Source organism: Sceloporus undulatus, chromosome 2 (assembly GCF_019175285.1).
Source record: "Sceloporus undulatus isolate JIND9_A2432 ecotype Alabama chromosome 2, SceUnd_v1.1, whole genome shotgun sequence".
In the NCBI taxonomy this organism is placed as follows: Eukaryota; Metazoa; Chordata; class Lepidosauria; order Squamata; family Phrynosomatidae; genus Sceloporus; species Sceloporus undulatus.
In genome coordinates, this window is record NC_056523.1 from 286,878,227 (window position 1) to 286,898,002 (window position 19,776).

Sequence of the window (19,776 nt, forward strand, 5' to 3'; positions counted from 1 at the left end):
TCTGTTGGACGTTGACCATAGAGTTGCACTGGAGGACCTACAGACTCCTAGAGAGGTGTCCTCTTGGGTAAAAACATGGTGTTTTTGTTATTTGCGCTTTTTTCCATATTCACAGAGGTCTTGTGCCCCTAACCCTCGTGAATATGGAGAGACAAGTGTATACTGTTAAATCAAATTTGCCACTAGAGGGAACTTTCTCCTGGAGTAATGAGAACATCATTGTATTGTTCAGTCACTAGACAGATTTATTTTTAGTGTTATACCTTGATCCTATGCAAAATTGGATGTATTTAAGTCTATTGTTTTTTCTTCCTCTTTGTTTTGTTTTGTTTTTGCTATAGTATACAACAGATACAAAGCATGCAACCACAAATGCAAAGAAAATAAACAATCAAACAAGAACATGAGAGGAATATTAAAAAATACATTTTGTGGGGAAAAGTTGTCACCCAGAGCCATGAGCAGTATGACAAGTCTTCAGTGGGCCATGTTCTAAGGGAACCTTATTGGCTCATATAATAAAAGGATCACATTTCAATAAAAATTGCCTTGCTTTTCAATACCTTTGACAATTTTTAAATTATATGTTAACATATCAGAAATCATTAAGTACTACACCCTTGCAGGTTTTTAAAATGCAAGAGGGAGGAATGGGACCACCAATTGTGACAGATGCAACAGGACCCAGGTCAAGATCCTGACCAAGATGTCTCTATGAAGACCATATTATATCTATTCATGGTAAACAAGCTAGTGACAGTCAGATCATGGCTTGGAAATGCTACTTTTTTGGACTACAATTTCCCAGAATCCTTTAGTCAACATAGCCAGCATTTCTGAGCTCTGAGACAAGTATTGGAAAATAGATTCTTACTATAGAAATAAGGTGGAGTGACAGTCTGGCTTGGTGCTGGAAACTGACAAAAAAGAGGAGAGGCTGAGCTAGAAGTATAGTCTCCTCCTATCCTTGTCCACTCAGAAGTAAGCCTCACTGAGTTCACTGGGACTTATTCCTAGGCAAGTGAGTGTGGCATCTGAGTTGGTTCACCTTTCTAAAAAATACCCCAGTATGATCATTGAGTCCCAAAATACCTAAAGGCACCAGATCCTGTCTGATATTGGAAGCTAAGCAGGGTCAGCCCTGGTTAGTACGAAGGGAGACTGCCAGTAAATACCAGGTGCTGCAGCTATATGTCAGAGGAAGGAACTGGCAAAGCCTCCTCTGAATATTCCTTGCCTTTAAAAAGCCCCATGAAATTAGTGGGATTGCTTTAAGTTGACAAGAGACTCGTAGGTTCGCACACAGAAATATTTTTTCCCTTCTGTGCTGACTGAGAAGTTCAGATCAGACTGGCTCTGATCAACATTTCCCTCCTTATTGGTATATTTGTGATTTAATTTCAAGTTCAGGAGAGAGGAATATAATCCTCCCTTATCTCTTTATTTACTTGCTGACAGTATCAAAAATGTTCCACTGTTTTGTTTTGTCATTACACAGAAGGAGGAAACCCAAACTGTTCTTTTAAAGTGATTTTTACTTACCATGAGGTGAATTTATTTTTCACTTTTATTATGGTATAATGGAAATGCCAATAAAATAGTGACAGATATCTTTACAAGATTCATTATATAACTACCAACGTAGTCTGAATGGGCACCATTTACCATCTTTGTGTCAAAACTGCAGTTTCCATGCACATAAATCTAAGTGCAGTTATTCCTTCCCTTTATCTGAAGTTTGATGTCAAATGTGGCTTAAAGGTGAAGTTTAATACACTGGAACATCAGTCACCTTCAGGATGATTTAGACTCCCTCAGTTCGCTATGCATACTAATATCCTAACCTCTTTGTTTAGTTCTGTATAATGCAGAAGACACTCTGACCTTCCTATTGATTATTTCAAATAATTCCAGTGAAACGTTACTTGGCATAGAAGAGATGAAATATTTTGAACAGGAGTTCAATGGAAATTGAGGAGGTTTGGGAAAATGTGACAGTATACATCTAATCTGGTACAGGTTTCTAAAACAATCCAAGCACAATTGTCAAGAATAGCCTTGGAGGCTTTTCTCAGTCCTGCCACCCACAATGTTCAATGGATGACTACCAGAAAAAGTATCTTCTCAGTAGTGGTCCCCCATCCTTGGAACCTGGCATCCTCATTGTTTGCTTTTAGTTTTCAGGTGAAGACATTCCTCTACTGACCAGTATTTACTGCATATACTCATGTATAAGTCTAGAAATTTCAGTCAAAAGATTGACTCCAAAAATCTGGATCGATTTAGCCACAGGTCAATGTACGTTAAGTACTTCACTTTAACTCTTACTAAAAAGGGAACCATTCCCTTCTTTGAGTATTTGAGTGGTCCCCTGCAGCAACACTTCTGATCTTTTTGAATGTCTTGGCAGTAAAATGGCAGTGGAGGCAGCTCTTAGGCACTTTTTCTCAAAGAAGCACTGAAAGGAATCAGGCTTTGAAGGATTTGATCACATCGTTTGTGCATGTTTGTCAGCTTTTCTGGGTTAAAATATGGCAACGTTATTAGTTTGAAGTTAAAGGCTATACTCACAGCTAACATAGGGCCTGAACAGACAGGCCAAAAGAAAGCTGTTTCGGGTCACTTTGGAAGTGTGCTTTTTAATGCTGCATGCGTCCTAAGAGGCCAGAAGTCACGCCAAAGCCATGCTCCAGTCCTAAGGACTAGAGGGTAGCTTTGGGGCAGCTTCTGGCCTCTTAAGATGTGTGTGTCATTTAAACAGCATACCTCCAAAGTGACCTGAAGCAGCTTTACTTTTCTTTCTTTGCCTTTTCATCCTTTTTGATGTGCACATTTTCTTAGCCCTCCCACGCATACCACACTATTTACTGTAGTTCCCTTTTCATCCATCTAGTTTTTACGGTGAGTACAAACAGTTATGCCTGCTAGAGTTCTGTAAGCACTTTGGTATCATTTTTATTTGCTTCATTCTTTATGTCCTTTCTAGCATGCCCCTAAGTTTTACCCTTGACTTATCCATGGGCCATATCAAAATCCATAATTGTGGCCCAAAAACCTGTGTCGACATACATGAAATTGACTTATATTTGAGTATACATAGTAATATTTATTTTCCAGGTATGATAACTTTTTGGGGGGGGGCAGAATTTTAACATCTTAGGCCAGGCTCCTGTATGGGAAATACATATACATAAGCACCCACTGCATTTGATGGGAACCTGTACCCCTGTTCCACCCCCTCCTATGTGCAATCTCCGGTGTGACAGGCAGAAGCCTATGCAATTCCTCCTTCTAGCACAGATTGTGCTTGCGGGGTGAATGGTGGATGTACATTAGTCAACTGCTTCCGACACAACTGGCTAACAGACCCCCATTGATTGCAGCAGCTGCTTCTTAGTAAGTCCAGATTGGAGGACTTTAACATCTCCTATGTGCCTCCCTAAACTAGAGGCTACATAGGGATCATGAATACCATGAAGTTACAATTGCTTACCTCCAGGTTATGCTTTTGTAACTCCCTCACAGGATCTGACCACTGTTTCCAGAACTTGAGAAGTGGTGTGGCATAAATCCTAAAGTTTCTTTGTCATCACCACATAATACTTTTCCTGAACACGCCTCAGTCCCACGTTTGGAGCAACAAACATGCTGGTACTCATTAATAGTGTTGCCCTGTTTTTTTTTTTTAACATTTTTATATATTGTAAAATGCATACTTGTACTTTATACATCCAAAATGGAAACTTCAGTGCAAATCTCAGGTTACTGGCATGATGTGATGTTGAAAGGGTAGGCACTGTAAACCTGTTTGCTAAATTGCTTTTTTAATGCTAAGACTGGATCTGCTTTTTTAAAAAATATAACTTATAAATAACCTTTACTTCTCTTACTGAACATGGTCTTTTCTGTATTACAGAACTTTACCAGTAGATGGAGGTATGCACAAAGAACCAGTTTATGTTGCTAGTGAACTCCCTTCCAGAAGAATAATTAGACTGCATTTACTAAAGTAAAAAAAAATCAGTGAATGACATTTAGAAATGGATTTTAATAAACTATGAAATAAATATTAGCATGCTTTACTCGCAATTTGTGGGTTCAAGGAAATAATTTGTTTCCAATATTTTATATTTTGTCTTATCTGGTACATGAAAACTGTGTGCAGATACAGTGCACAATCCAACAGGTATTGTTCATTCAAGCCTCGTTGACATGAATATAGTAAGCTGCACAAGCTGTTATATCTGGCTGGAAGTGTTGTGCCTATAGACAGCAGTCCTGCAACAGCTCTTGATTAAAAAAAAAAAACCAATACTGTATTTGGCAGTGGCTATTACAGATTACAGCATGCTATAAGGCTTTGAGCATTAGATTATGGCTCTTGACGTCAGGTTTCAGATCCCCCTTCAGCCATGGAAACTCACTGGGTGACCTTGGGCAAGTCACAATCTCTCAGTCCTAAAAGAATGCACATTCAGTTTAATAAACGAATAGAATAATCAACAGGGGAAACTTTGTATAAGATTTATACAGGTTGAATTATTTGTTTTTATCCTCCTTTAATATAAAGACAAATGTTAAATTGATAGTTTAAAAATTAGAGATATTTTTGATAACAAAACTGATGATGCTAAGTTTAATGTACTTATTATGCTTATTGAATGTATACCATATAATTAACCGAATGCATATCGTATTGTACAATCAATGATGTGCTGATTAAGAGAAATTTTTTTTAAAAAAAAGAAGACTTGTAAATATGTCAACTCAGTCTATAAAAGGATATCCAAATACAAAAAAACAAAAACAAAAAAACCCTAAGTTTTCCTTTTGTGCTGAAAACCATTTCCCAGAGTTGTTACTCTCTTCAATAGTCACAAGCACAGACCTATACTACTTCACTCTGCAAGTTTAATAGTAACAGATTATGCTAGTAATATTGTGCTCTGTAGGAATGTACAAAAAAAATAAATGCAAAGACAAACCCTTTCTGAACAAATATTGCCAAGGAAACGTGTGAGAGGTTCACCTTAGGGTCACAATAAGTCAGAAACAATTTGAAGGCATACAACAAATGCAAACAGTAAATAAAGAAGTGGGACCTACAACACAATTTTGCATTATATCATTACTTCCTAAAGATATTTAAGGGAGTACTCCTGTTTCAGGATTCTAGCCATGCCCTCCTCCATGTTGTTCCCTGGTTTCTGTTTCCAATTTCCTTACCAATGAAGTTGTTGTTTCCCAGTAGACATTCATTATCCTGTGTATGTTCAGCATTTTCAGTCTTTATGGGGCTATTTTTTATTCCTCGTTAGGTTTTATTCCCTAAAAGCTTTTTTAAAATTCCCCTGAACATGCTGATATCTTCCCATAGGTTGTTACTGTCCTTAAAATCATAGAATCATAGAGTTGGAAGAGACTACAAGGGCCATCCAGTCCAACCCCCTGCCATGCAGGAAATCACAATCAAAGCATCCCTGACAGATGGACTTCTAAGGAAGGAGACTCCACTACACACCAAGGGAGTGTGTTTCACTGTCGAACAGCCCTTACTGTCAGGAGGTTCCTCCTAATGTTGAGGTGGAATCTCTTTTCCTGTAGCTTGCATCCATTGTTTCTGGAGCAGCAGAAAACAAGCTTGCTCCCTTCTGAATATGGCATCCCTTTAAGTATTTAAACAGGGCTATCATATCACCTCTTAACCTTCACTTCTCCAGGCTAAACAACCCCAGCTCCCTAAGTCATTCCTCATAGGGCATGGTTTCCAGACCCTTCATCATTTTGGTCACCCTCCTTTGGACATGCTTCAGTTTCTCAACATATACAGGCTTTTTATTTTAGCTTTTTTAACTCACTCCTTAGCCTTGCTCAGCTTATCAGTTATCCATCCAAAACAAAGGTGTTCACTGCATGTTATACTTATCCAATCAAAACAAAGATCTTTATCCATAATACCAATCCCTGTACACATTGGAGATGATTGCACTGCCCTTTTCCATCCTTCCCTCCTGACCTAGGTGCAGGTTGAAAACTTTTAAGCACAAGTTTTATTGCACTCCTCTGTAACCAGGCCAGAGTCATTCTCTACCCGATTGTGGCATCCCATACACAATCTGGAGATTAAATGCCTGTACAGCAGCCACTCACTCACAAAATGCAAGTTTGCGAGTTCACTACTAGCCAAGGGCTCAAGCTTGACTCAGGCTTGCATCCTTCCAAGGTCGCTAAAATGGGTACCCAGCTTGTTGGGGGCAATTAACTTACACATTGTAAACCACTTAGGGAGTGCTTAAGTGCACTGATAAGCGGTATAGAAATGTACTTGCTATTGCTATTGCTTGTTATTCCCAGGTCACAAAATTGATCCTCTAAGTACCTGGGCCCAGAGATAATTATGGTTTTGTGTCACTACCCCCTTGCTTTAAGCCTCGTGACTCACTGGCAGCCAATACAAAGATTTCAGACAAAAATATGCTCACTTCATGGACCTTGTTAACAATCAGCAGAAACATTCTATACTAATAGTAGCCTTCAGATTGTCTTAAAGGGAAATCCTATGCAAAATGCATTAGAGTTCAATCAGGAAGTTATCAAAACATGGACCATTCAAGGAATGGCCAAAGTTGGTTGACCAAGCCATAAGCACTGTTTACTACATGAACACCTAACATTGAAAGAAAGAAATTGGCAGCATGAGCTTACGTAGACTTCAGTCTACTTCCTCATATGCATTTGGCGGAGTGAAAGCCAGGCACAGACATATATATGCCATTAGTATGTGACGATGCCAATTTCTTTCTTTCAGTTAGTCTCAAAGGTGCTACAAGATCTCTCTATGTACTGATTCTACAGATTAGAATCATAGAATCATAGAATCATAGAGTTGGAAGAGACCACTAGGGCCATCCAGTCCAACCCCCTGCCATGCAGGAAATCCAAATCAAAGCATCCCTGACAGATGGCCATCCAGCCTCTGTTTAAAGACCTCCAAGGAAGGAGACTCTATCACCCTCCGAGGGAGTGCATTCCACGGTCGAACAGCCCTTACTGTCAGGAAGTTCCTCCTAATGTTCAGGTGGAATCTCTTTTCCTGTAGCTTGCATCCATTATTCCGGGTCCTGTTCTCTGGAGCAGCAGAAAACAAGCTTGCTCCCTCCTCAATATGACATCCTTTCAAATATTTAAACAGGGCTATCATATCACCTCTTAACCTTCTCTTCTCCAGGCTAAACATCCCCAGCTCCCTAAGTCGTTCCTCATAGGGCATGGTTTCCAGACCCTTCACCATTTTTGTCGCCCTCCTTTGGACACGCTCCAGTTTCTCAATGTCCTTTTTGAATTATGGTGCCCAGAACTGGACACAATATTCTAGGTGGGGCCTGACCAGAGCAGAATACAGTGGCACTATTACTTCTTTTGATCTAGACACTATACTTCTATTGATGCAGCCTAAAATAGCATTGGCCTTTTTAGCTGCCGCATCACACTGTTCACTCATGTTCAACTTGTGGTCTACTTGGACTCCTAGATCCCTTTCACACGTAGTTTCATTCAGCCAGGTGTCACTCATCCTATATCTGTGCATTTTATTTTTCCGCCCTAAGTGCAATACCTTACATTTCTCCGTGTTGAATTTCATTTTGTTAGCTTTGGCCCAGCTTTCTAGTCTATTCAGGTCATTTTGAATCTTGATCCTGTCCTTTGGGGTATTAGCTATTCCCCCTAATTTGGTGTCATCTGCAAATTTGATAAGTATGCTCCCAATTCTGTCATCCAGGTCATTGATAAAGATGTTGAATAGCACTGGGCCCAGGACAGAGCCCTGTGGGACCCCACTGGTCACTTCTCTCCAGGATGAAAAGGAGCCATTGTTGAGCACCCTTTGGGTTCGGCCGGTCAACCAATTACAGATCCATGTAACAGTTCCTTTGTCTAGCCCACATTTTACCAGCTTGTTTGCAAGTATGTCATGGGAAACCTTGTCAAAGGCCTTACTGAAATCAAGATATACTATATCCACAGCATTCCCTTCATCTACCAAGCTAGTAATTTTATCAAAGAAAGAGATTAGGTTTGTCTGGCATGACTTGTTTCTCTGAAACCCATGTTGACTTTTTGTGATTATGGCATTGCCTTCTAGATGTTCACAGACTCTCTGTTTAATTATCTGCTCCAGAATCTTTCCTAGTACTGATGTCAGACTAACTGGACGATAATTGTTGGGATCCTCTTTTTTCCCCTTTTTGAAGATGGGGACAACGTTTGCCCTTCGCCAGTCTGCTGGGATCTCTCCTGTTTTCCAGGAGTTTTCAAAGATTATTGCCAATGGCTCCGATATTACATTTGCCAGTTCTTTTAATACCCTTGGATGGAGTTCATCTGGTCCCGGAGACTTAAATTCATTTAGATTAATAAGGTGTTCCTCTACTATCTTTTTACTTATTCTGTGCTGAAATTCCCCTATACAGTACTGTCCTCTGCTCCATTATCCTCATGTTGAGCACCCTTTGCCTTTTCTGAGAAGACTGAGGCAAAGAAGGTGTTGAGTAATTCTGCCTTTTCTCTGTCTTCTGTTAGCATTTTGCCATCTTCTCCACGCAGTGGCCCTACTGTTTCCTTCTTCTTCCTCTTGCTGCGGACATATCCAAAAAAGCCCTTTTTATTGTTCTTAACCTCTCTAGCAAGCCGGAGTTCGTTCTGCGCTTTAGCTTTTCTGACTTTACCCCTACACATGCCTGCTATTTCTTTGAATTCCTTTTTTGTGATTTCCCCCCTTTTCCATTTCTTATACATGTTCCGTTTCAAACTTAGCTCGGTTGAATGTTCCTTAGTCATCCATCCTGGTTTCTTGAGACACCTCCCGTTTTTCTTTCTCACTGGAACTGTTTGAAATTGTGCCTTCAGTATCTCTCTTTTGAGAAACTCCCATCCGTCCTGTACTCCTTTATTTTTTAGTATTTCTGACCATGGAATCGCTCTCAATACTTCTCTAAGTTTACTGAAATCCGCTCTCCTAAAGTCTAGGATGCGTGTCTGACTATGCCTGGCTTCTCCTTTCCACTGTATTACAAACTTCAGGAGAACATGGTCACTTCCACCTAATGATCCCACCACTTGTACCCCATTAACCAAGTCATCCTTGTTGGTTAGGATCAGATCTAAAATAGCTGACCCCCTTGTTGCCTCTTCCACCTTTTGGACCATGAAATTGTCTTCCAGGCAAGTGAGGAATTTGCTAGACCTTGAGGATTTTGCTGAGTTTGACTTCCAGCAAATATCAGGATAGTTGAAGTCGCCCATCACTACTACATCTCTCTTTTCTGAGTGTGTGGTCATCTGTTCTAGAAAGATATCATCCAATTCCTCCGTCTGACTTGGGGGTCTGTAGTAGACTCCCACCGTAACATCCTTGTTGTTTCTCTCCCCTTTGATTCTTATCCAGATGCTCTCCACCTGGCTTCCATGATTGATGTCCAGGATCTCTTCACTGGTGTAAATATCTCTGACATATAGTGCTATTCCTCCTCCTTTCTTAACACAGCTATATCTTTGAATTCTACCTAACATTGAAGTTACAGATCTGAATCAAGACAAATTTCCAAACTACGTATCTTCTATGTAAAGAGGAGTGCTATACCATCCATAATAATCTGTATACCTATCGCACTTTCAAAAGTGGGAATCACTTAAACATAGAGCCATTTTGTCAAGATTTAACTTCAATTTATTGGTGTTCATGGAGCTTCATGTGGTGGTCCAGATGCACTTGCACAGCCTCTCCTGATTCAGATGGAATACAGAAGTAAAGCTGCATATTTTCTGTGGTCCAAGTGTCTGGAATACACTTTCCACTGATCATGCCTCCAGTATTGGAGACAAGAAGTAACCTTGCAGAATAACTGTCCTGTTTCAATGTGGCAAGTGTCCACATAAATGCACCTATATTCCAAGAAAAAAAACAGTGGAAAACGAAGCCAATCCAGGGTCGTACACAGAGAATAAGTGAGAGCAGAAGTATGTTTGAGGCAAACCATGGTCTGAGCTCAAAATATATGAAGTTGGTCAAATACTACTTGTACATGGACAGTCAATGGGCTGGTTTTCTTATTTTAAAGAGAGGAATAGAATAGCTTCAATTACTTTTCAAGAGACCACAGAAGAACAGGAAAAGCTTTCCAAAAAAGATACACTCCAGGAAATTCTTTTCTCCAACAACATTCTCTTCCTCTAATATGGGATTTAAATAGGAGTAACAATTGAATGACTGCATATTGTCTGCATAGCTTATGTTTAGCTCTTTAGGGGACTTTGGAATTCATGGAATACTCCCAGAAACAGGACTGTGCCCATTATTTTGGATGAACTCTTTCTTTTGTGACTAGGCCTAGTACAGATCAGCACTTTGCGCTGGCCTGGAGCTGAAATTGGGGCTTGGTAGGGGAGAGCAGGCACCATCTTGGTGCACCGCCATTACACTGTGTGCGCCATGATGACATGCCTCATGCACTGTATCCAAATGGTGTGGCGCATGAGGGATGTCCAGTGTTGTGCCAGGGCACTTATGATGCCTCTGTAGTGGCAGAAAAAGGAGCCCTGAAACGCGGATCGTTGCCGCAACATGCAGTTGCTGCGGCAATGATTCAGGGCAGAAAGAGGTGGCCTTTTTAAAAATTTGAAATTAACTCATCATTAGCGCACTCTTTCTTATAGGATGTCTGACACTGAAAAGGAAAGGGGAAATTTATACAAGCTCAACATTTTGGATAGGGTTGCCCATTCAGGACTATCATCCTGGCCCTGAGGTTTCCTAGCCAATATCTGAGACCTAGGGACAGGCCCTGGTGATGTCATTAAAGGTTATTTATTAAGTATCAACCACAGTTGCTCACAGCTTGTCATTCAAAAACATACACACATTTTTTGTTTGGAAATTAAGGCCCTTTACAGACTGGCAAAAAGCGCCGGCTTGTGGGTGGGGTGAGTGCTGAGCATCTCCAAGCTGCCCGGGCACCAACTTGGCATGTGCCTGTTCAGATGGCGCACACCACAATGGTGCCCCTTTGGCGCAACGTCCAAACAGTTCTGCACCAAAGGGGCATCATCAATTTGCACGACGGCAGCTGTGGCACCCCTTTGAGGGCACAAAAAGGAGCTGGTTTTTCTAGCTCCTTTTTGTGCTCTACAGAGGGCAGACTGGTGCCGCGATGTGCAGTTGTCACGGCACCAATCTGGGTCAGAAAGGGGCAGCGAGACTGCCCATCCGTAGAGCCCCTAACACAGAAATTTTAGGAACAAAAATACACCATAGAACTAATCCAGTTTGATACCACTTTAACTACCCCAGCTCAATGCTTGGGAATTCTGGAAACTAGTTTTGTGAGACATTTAGCCTTCTCTGTCAGAGAGCTCTGGTGCTACAATAAGCAAAATTCCCAGGATTCCCTGGCACTGAGCCAGGGCAGTTAAAGTGGTTTCATACTGGATTATTTCTGCAGTATGTTTTGGACCTTAGTTTAAAAGGCTGTTTCCAAATCAAAATGAAACAAGGGGATTATTTCTTCTTATTTAGGGAGACAGGATTAGGAACATTTAGTCAATTTACTCGCTTCCAGCCAAAAAGTGGATGCATAGCAGAGTGGAGGGTGAATCTTGACACCACAATGATTGTGAGGGAAGAAGGAAGCTAACTAAATAAATACATAGGACTTTATCACATGTGAGGAATTTCTATTAATTTCGAATGAAAAGGAAGTGGGGTCATAACGCATTCACATGAATTCGCTAGTTCAGCGAATTTATGGGAATACGAATTGCATTCGAACTGGCTTCCCACTGTCTGAAAATAGCATGCCATTGCCCGATTTTGTGTGTGGTAGTCTATCACGCAATAACGTTAAACCCCATGATTGTGTTTGGATTGCCATTGGATTATACTTCCAATTTCCCTTGTCTGATAAACTCCATAGATTCCCTGGTGGAGATCTTTGCAAGTTGCAGCAACAAATCAATCCTCACACACTGGATTTTTCTAGTAGCTGAGCTGGAGATTGGCACACAGCTCTTTCCTCGTGACTGGATGTGCTCAAACCAAAACTGGAGCATTTGCCCCCTTGTTTTCTGCCTGGAGATGACCCACAAAAACTGGAGATTTGGGCCAGGTTCTGAGATCTGGCAGCACTAATTTTGGAGGATTTTACAGTGCTCCCACTCTTTGTGGATTCGTAGTCAACATGATCCTTTTATCTCTGGCAAACTTTCTGCATTGTTTGTTTCCTGCTGTTTTCACCAGCCTTCTTTTCCTGCAAAACACTTGAGCTGTCACCCTTGTGGCACTCCACACCATGATTTACAGCAAGAGCCAGAAACAGGATGTACTTGGCTAAGATCTAAACACTTCTAGCTTCAATGAAGACCAGCTGATGAGTCTGTGGCACCAGTGGGTGATACAAAAACAACAAAGCTTCATATTGCAGGATGTGCCATGTGAGGAGCTACAGGGATCTGAGTTCTTTCCTCAGTATCTAATTTGTTTATTATCCAGTCTGGGAAAGGCTCTGTCTGCACACTATGGAAAGCAGAGTAAATTTGGGAAGGGTATTGTGTGGTAAGAAATAAAATAGATGAAATATGAAGGTGATGCTGTTTATACTTGGATAAATATCTGACTGTTTGTTGTATGCTGTTGATGCAGTGCCTGCAGTCATATTCCCTTTCAATTTATGTACAGATAAATTACAATTTATGTAAAAGCTTTGAACTCAGTACTTACCATTTGTTACTTCAGCTGCCCGTGCTGAAATAAGCAGTGGAAAGGGACCCTTCACAGTATTCCACTGCCACTGCGAGTCATGTTGTGTTCTAAGCCGCTTGATTCTCCCTATGCTACACCTCAGATAGAGCTAGTGTGATGACCGGGTAGGTGAGTTGTATGAAGTGGGGGAGCAATTGATGGCATGTCATGGTGTAGTATGCTAGCAGAAGAACCAGTAGCTACATACCAATTACCATGGACTATGTGGTTGGCTGGCATGGGCAGCCAAATGAAAGCAGTGGGACCATGGAGGTGTGCATCGTGTGGGTGGATTGTATGGGCAAGGTGGCATAATCATGACACTCCCATTGTTTCTGCAGGTTGATTAGTGCCTTTCTCTATGGACAAGCTATTATAGGTGTAACTGGTATTCATTGCGGTGATTGGTGGGTGCTGCTCATGTTCTCAGAGATACTATAGAAAACACTCTTGATGTTGCTACCTTACCCCATCCCGGCTATTTTGCTATCTGCTTTGCTGCTGGAATCACATATACATCATGGTGGCCTAACCTACCAACCTCACCACCCCCATAGATTGGCTTGTTTGAATGTTAAGACCTGTCCTTCCAAAATAAGTTATTGAGACATAAAACATGTGAGGCAGAAGCAGCATTTTACTGAATTTGTGCTAGGATGTTTTCTTAGTAGCAAGATTTTAAGGAATTGAATATACAGGCTTAAAAATCTGCCGCAACAGACACATTCCAGGTCAGTTGATAATCACTGGAAGTGGTTTTACTTCTTTCCAAATTGGGGCAGTGGTGGCGGTATCTTGATATCTTGACCTTTCTCCAACTTTTTCTCACAGTCAACCATATAATTCACACCATCAATGACTAACTGAACAAGTTCCACCTTAAAAAAAAAAGAAAAGAAAGAAAAACCTGTTGAGATTATATAAGGAACTGAACTGATAATTATTTATCACTACTATTATTTTATTCATTTATTTCTCCTAGTAATGGGACTCAAATGGCGTATCCACACTGAAGAATTAAAGCAGTTTGACACCACTTTAGATGCCATGATTCTGTCCTACAGAATCCAAAGATTTGTAGTTTGGTGAGGCACTAGAGCTCTAAAAGACCAGTCTGAATATACAATCTGCAGTCTGAAGTGGTGCAGTCCAGAAAGAATCCATCATGTGATCTTGCTGAATTTTGGATCCCAGAAGAGGCAGTATCTCCGCAGTATAGTATAGCCCTCTTTCTCTAATAGCTGAAGGTATAGAAAATGCTAGCTGGTGTAGCTAGTAGCATCCACATATTCAATATCAATGTCAATTGCCATTTGTCAAAACATGGAGTTGAATCCTGAGAACCATAAACAAAAGGGAGATTATGGGAAAGAGAATTGTCTAGACTAGGGCTTGGGAATACATTGATTCATGGAACTTACATGATCCAGGAAAAGAGCCCAAGCCAGGATGTTAAAGCCAAGGACCACAAAGATACCCAAGCCAGGAAGACCTTAGCCATATCCCAGCATTAATCACTTTGCTTTCTTCAACATTCAAGCAGGGGAATGTCTTATCCCACCTGCTCAATCACTATTTTACTCTCATAGAAAGCAGTTGCAGCTGGCAGCTTTGATGCCAGTGGTGCAGTAAATCCATTCTCAATTTTAGTTTAAAGGGGCTATTGAAACTACTGAATCCTATTCCTAAAAGAGGTTCACCACATTCAATAGTTCCTCTAAAATGTGGACTTAAACCCAGAGCTGATTCCCCACTGCACTGGCATGAGAACCACCGCTGACTGGCTGTGATAAGTCTGAAGAGGATGGTTACCCTTACCCCCATACACCAGGAACCTCTCCCCTTTAGTAATGTTGCCTACTGAGAAAAGTTAGGGCAGAGCTAGGAGCTCTCTTGCTCACCTGTTGAGGAAATGATACGAGTAGGCTAACCATATTTCCCTAGGACAAAAATGGGACATTGGGATGGCAAAAACAGGACAGGGTTATGTAATATTCCATATTCATGAAAAGGTGAGATGATAACAAAAGGTTTATTACATGAATATATTGAGCTAACAATGATTCTTTAGTGGCCTCATACAAAAATTTAGGTAGACCTAGAGGGGGACTGTATTTCACCACAAATGTACCGTGGATATTTCTCCAATTATGTAATTTTGTGCAGCAAATTATGTTCTTTCAACATAAAACATCTCACACTCCATGGCATTTTTTTTTTTTGACAACCACAATTTCAATATTTTTGCGACATAACAGGACATCTTTCTTGAAAACGGTACAAAACTGACATTTATATTAAAACAATGGGAGAGTCTGGAAATATGACGGTACTGTTCCATTTAAAATAGTACATGTAGTCAGCCTAGATATGAATAATGCCTGAACATGGTAGTTGTTTCTGAAGAAAGGTCTCAGGTTAAGCATGAGGTTTTATAAGTCTTCATGTGAAGAAGGACTCAATGGTCAGTCTCAATGGGCAAATCCAGTCCAGAACAAAGAATAGTTCACTGCTAGGAGGACATTCCAAGCAACAGTTCTGAGAGTCCACCAGATGAAGGAGAAGCACTCAAGTTCTACCCAGTGACAGCATCTGACATTTGTTGCCTTTTAAAAAACTTGATGCCATTGTCTGATAATTCAGATGACACGCCTGAGCTGGACAGCCCAATCAAAGCCTGTCTGAAATAGCAGTGTGCTAAACCTTTTTGACATGTTTTATTTCCACTGCTAATATTAAGGACACTGTACTACTGATATTTCTAAGCCTCAGAAAATGGCCCATTACCTGTTTTGAGTGGTGGTTTATTAAACAATTTGCCTAAGCCAATGTTTTTGATTGTGCCAATGACTGATTCTAAATTGATTTTTTTTCCTTTACAGTATGAGATATTTGAGTGATTTAGTCATTTATTTTATTCTCCCTTTACAAGCAATCCATGTGGGGAAACTAGAGTTCTTATTTTCCAGATTGCTGGATGGTGGAAAATCTATTAAGTTTGTATTGACCAGTGACTGAAGCAAACCAAAAGTAAATAGCTTTATTTTGTTCCGGTGGGAAAAGCAAAGGAAAAAAACATTTATCTTATGATCACATTAATGTTATTATATAGTGAAAAATACATGTCTGATAATGAAACTTCCCTGTCCTCTTGGGCTGCTCTGTCTTGTCTTATTTAAATTGAACGTTCTTTGGGGTAATGAATGTACCTGCTTCATTGGTTACATCCTTTAGATATTGGATCCATTGTCAAATGAGTACAGAATTGAGAAGATAAAGGTGGCCTGGGTACAATAAATCCTGCTTTGTTGTTGTTAACTGCCATCAAGTTGACTTTGACTAATGGCAACCTTACAAATGAGGGACCTCCAAGTTACCCTGTCTTCAACAGCCCTGTTCAAGTCTTGCAGACTTGGAGCTGTGGTTTCCATGATTGAGTCTATCAATCTGTAATGTGGTCTTTCTCTTTTCCTACTGTCTTCTACCATACCAAGCATTATTATTTTTTCTAATGAGTCTTGTCTCCTCGTTATATTTCCAAAGTATGACAGTCTACATTTAGTCATCCTGTCTTCTAGGGAGAGTTCAGGCTTGATTTGCTCTAGGATCCATTTATTTGTCTTTTTAGACAGTCATAGAACTGTTCTCCAACACATTTAGAAAGAGTTGATTTTCTTCCTATCAGCTTTCTTCACTATCCAGCTTTCACAACTATACATTGAGCCAAAGAAGATGGGCAAGAAAAAGCAACTTGATCCTGGGTTTTCTGAAAGTGAGTCAAAATCCTATGGGTCTATACCCCATAGCCTGCTCCCAAGATGGGCCAAATACCCACCATGAGCTATCAAGCTGTATTGAGCAAGTTTTTGTCACCCCTGCACCATGTATGTGCACCATTGCACAAACACACTGCCTGCAACCCTCAGTTACCCCCTTTTTCCTGACCAGATGCCATTCCATTGGACGCCCACCTGTATCACTGGCCACAGAATTGCATGTGTGATGCACTGCGTGTACAGTGCATGAGTGTGCCCAGGGGTACACTGGCAAAGCACAATAACAGAGGCCTTCCATACATGCCCCCTTCAACCCATGCTCTCTGTTGAACTGTCTAGTTTGTGTATGTTGTAATTACATCCATTGCATTATTGGTGGAGGCCTTTTTGCTTTGCTGAAGTCTTATTTGTTCAGACTGATATTGGTTGATTTCTTTTGCTGTGTTTCTCCTCACTATTAATGCCACCCCATTTCTTCTTAGATTTTCATTTTCTGAGGAAAACTCTGTCAATTAGGTGACTTGAATGTTCCTTTCCTGTCTACTTTAGTTCTCTCACTACAAATATTGCAATCAACCCTTTTGGAGAGGAGGGATATAAATAAAACTTAATATTATTATTCCTATTTTTTATTTTACTATGTCTAGCTTCCCCTGATTCATGCGTCTCACATTCCATGTTCCTAAAATATGTGTTGTGCAGCTTTGGACTTTCCTTTCATCTCTGAGCATGTCAACAGCTGAACATCCTTTTGGCTTGAGTCCAGTAGTGTTGTCACCCACAACACTACACATAGTTGTATTCTGCTCCACCCCAGTAGCTCACTGAGTGCCATCTGACCTGGGAGTTCCATCTTCTGCCACTATCTCTTGTTTCATTTTGGATTGTCTCATCATAAGGTTTTCATGGTAAAATACATTCAAGAGAGGTTTACTCTGCCTCCTACTGCACAGCACTAACAAATGTTAGCTATGATGCCACTGCTGTTGTCCCTGCAAGATTCTTAGCCCCACTACTACTGCTGCCTAGTAGCTTTTTGGCACATTTAGTCTGGTTCCTCAACAAAAGCCTGTCTGACATGGGGAACCCTGCCAGCAGCATAGCCTCTTGCTTCTCAGCAGACAATCCCACCACCATGGAAGGGCAATGCCGTTGGAAAAAAGCCCTGCTTTAATATAGGAGGATTACTTAGATCATTGCTTAGGATCTCTTCCTATGGTATGATTTATGGAATTCTCCCAAACTTCATTAAAAAGATTCAGGCCAGATAGTTCTGTTTAATTTTATCTATCATGTAAGCTTTCCCCTTCATTTCAATTTAGGTCCTAAATTTTACGTGAGCATATCCACACATACATACATTTGAACAGAACTTGGGCAAATTCCCTTTAAGATTCCAACTCCCAGAATCCCAAGTCATAGAATAATCATGTAAACAGGCTAAAAACATATTAAACAATGTAGTGTTAAAACAGTTTAAAGTCATGTGCATGTACAAATGTGATCATTAGGTCCAAAATTTTTTAATGAAAAGCTGTGTTTTAACTTGACACTAGAATGAAATCAGCATCCGCATCCTTGAGGCTTCCGGGGGAGGGGGGCATTCTAAAACAAAGAACAGACATGTACAGAATGGCACTGCAAATGTAAGTAATTTTTGCTTGAGCTTCTATCCTATCTCAAAATAGGGGTAAGAAGCTTACCTCTGATCGGCCCATACGATCTAGGTTGGAGATATCATATATGTCTGCTACAGCAGCTGTGTCTACTCCACCTGTGCCACGCTTCTGAAGTCTCAGGTTTTCCAGGATCTTTGCAAATCTAGGATCCTGTAATAAGCGAGACTTGATTATTTTAAATGTGGGTGAATTGTATTACAGATGTGCTTGAAAACAATGGTTTATTTCATTCACATTTTACATTTTTAAGTTTGAAGATATGTAGAGGCAATGCTAATTCTTGAAAACTGTTCGTACTGACAATAGAAAAGATTAATTTATGATGAAAAGTCATTTTAGGTGCTTACCAACCTTGCTAAGCTTGGGAAGTTTAACATGAACTCCTGCACGTAATCCTGTTCCCAGATTGGAAGGACAAGTCAAGACGTATCCTAAGCGTTCATTCCACATAAACTCCCATCCTCGTTCTTTAATTAACTTTTCAACCTGTAGGGGAAATAAAATGTAATGAGCCACAGCATAAAAATGTGCTGTTGGTAAGCACCAGTGTCTTGTTAAAATACATTCTACCCCCAGCAGTTTATATTATAATTGCACAGCACTGAAGCTTGCTGTGACAGATGTACAGACAAAACAGAGCTTGCAAAAGTTATCTCTAGCCCCCAGCCAGCATAGCCAGTGACTTGTAATATTCTACTTGTAGAAGCAAGGCATGCACCACACCACCATTAAGAAAAATGGGACCTGAGCATATGCATATTTTGGTATTCGCAGGGGGGGCGGCGGCGGAATGGATTCCCCATGGATACAGAGGTCCGACTGTACATTTTTGCCTTTTAAAAAGATATATAATAAATCTATAGCTTTGGCGCCTACTGTGTTTTCCATCTATGCCTAAGAATTTCTACTAAGAAAACAGACCTAGTGGTTTCAGATAGTCAGAATTCTCTATTGGAAAATGTGTCAGGCTTATTTCTCAGCACTCTAATGTGTTATCAGCATGCATATTCCAACCATATTAGCTCATCACCAACTTTTCCTGTTTGAGATTAAAGAGCTACAGATTAGAAGCCTGATTTATATTATGTTTTTCAGTAGGCAATCATAGGCATGTTTTCCTTAGGAACTAACTGGAAAGCTGAAGGTCATAGTAGCTGGGCCAGAAGAGACCTTGTCCAAAGAGTGAATACTTCTGAGAGAGTCTTAGGAAACACTCCAATCTTTCCCCATACCCCAGAAGTGTTGAATCACAAGTCTTACATTCCCCAACCCACATGACTCCAGAATCTTTATTCCCAAAATTGCACATTATCCTTAGCGTTGGTAAAAAAGGACATCTTTAGACATATTTGATGCAATAGCACTGTGGTTTGGTTGTCTTAGGATGTGTTATACTTTCTTTGGATCCATTTCTTTGGATAAGAAATATTCACTGCATATTTGCACTAAAATTATTCTCAATATTCTCTATGAAGGTGAAGCAGAAAAAAACACATCTTTTGGATTTTAAACTTAGAAAACAACTTAA

At 40.3% G+C, this 19,776-nt stretch overlaps 1 protein-coding gene across 1 annotated transcript in view; it reads right to left on the reverse strand.

The window, feature by feature from the left end:
• Positions 1-13,410: 13,410 nt before the first annotated feature.
• The window catches only part of CKMT2 (creatine kinase, mitochondrial 2), a 43,903-nt gene continuing 37,537 nt past the window's right edge, over positions 13,411-19,776 (reverse strand). The window contains exons 8-10 of the mRNA XM_042451932.1: positions 18,600-18,734; positions 18,273-18,398; positions 13,411-13,671 (exon numbers count right to left, since the gene is read on the reverse strand). Of these exons, the coding sequence (XP_042307866.1) occupies positions 13,552-13,671; positions 18,273-18,398; positions 18,600-18,734 (381 nt within the window). The 3' untranslated portion in view covers positions 13,411-13,551. The remainder of the gene's footprint in view (positions 13,672-18,272; positions 18,399-18,599; positions 18,735-19,776) is intronic.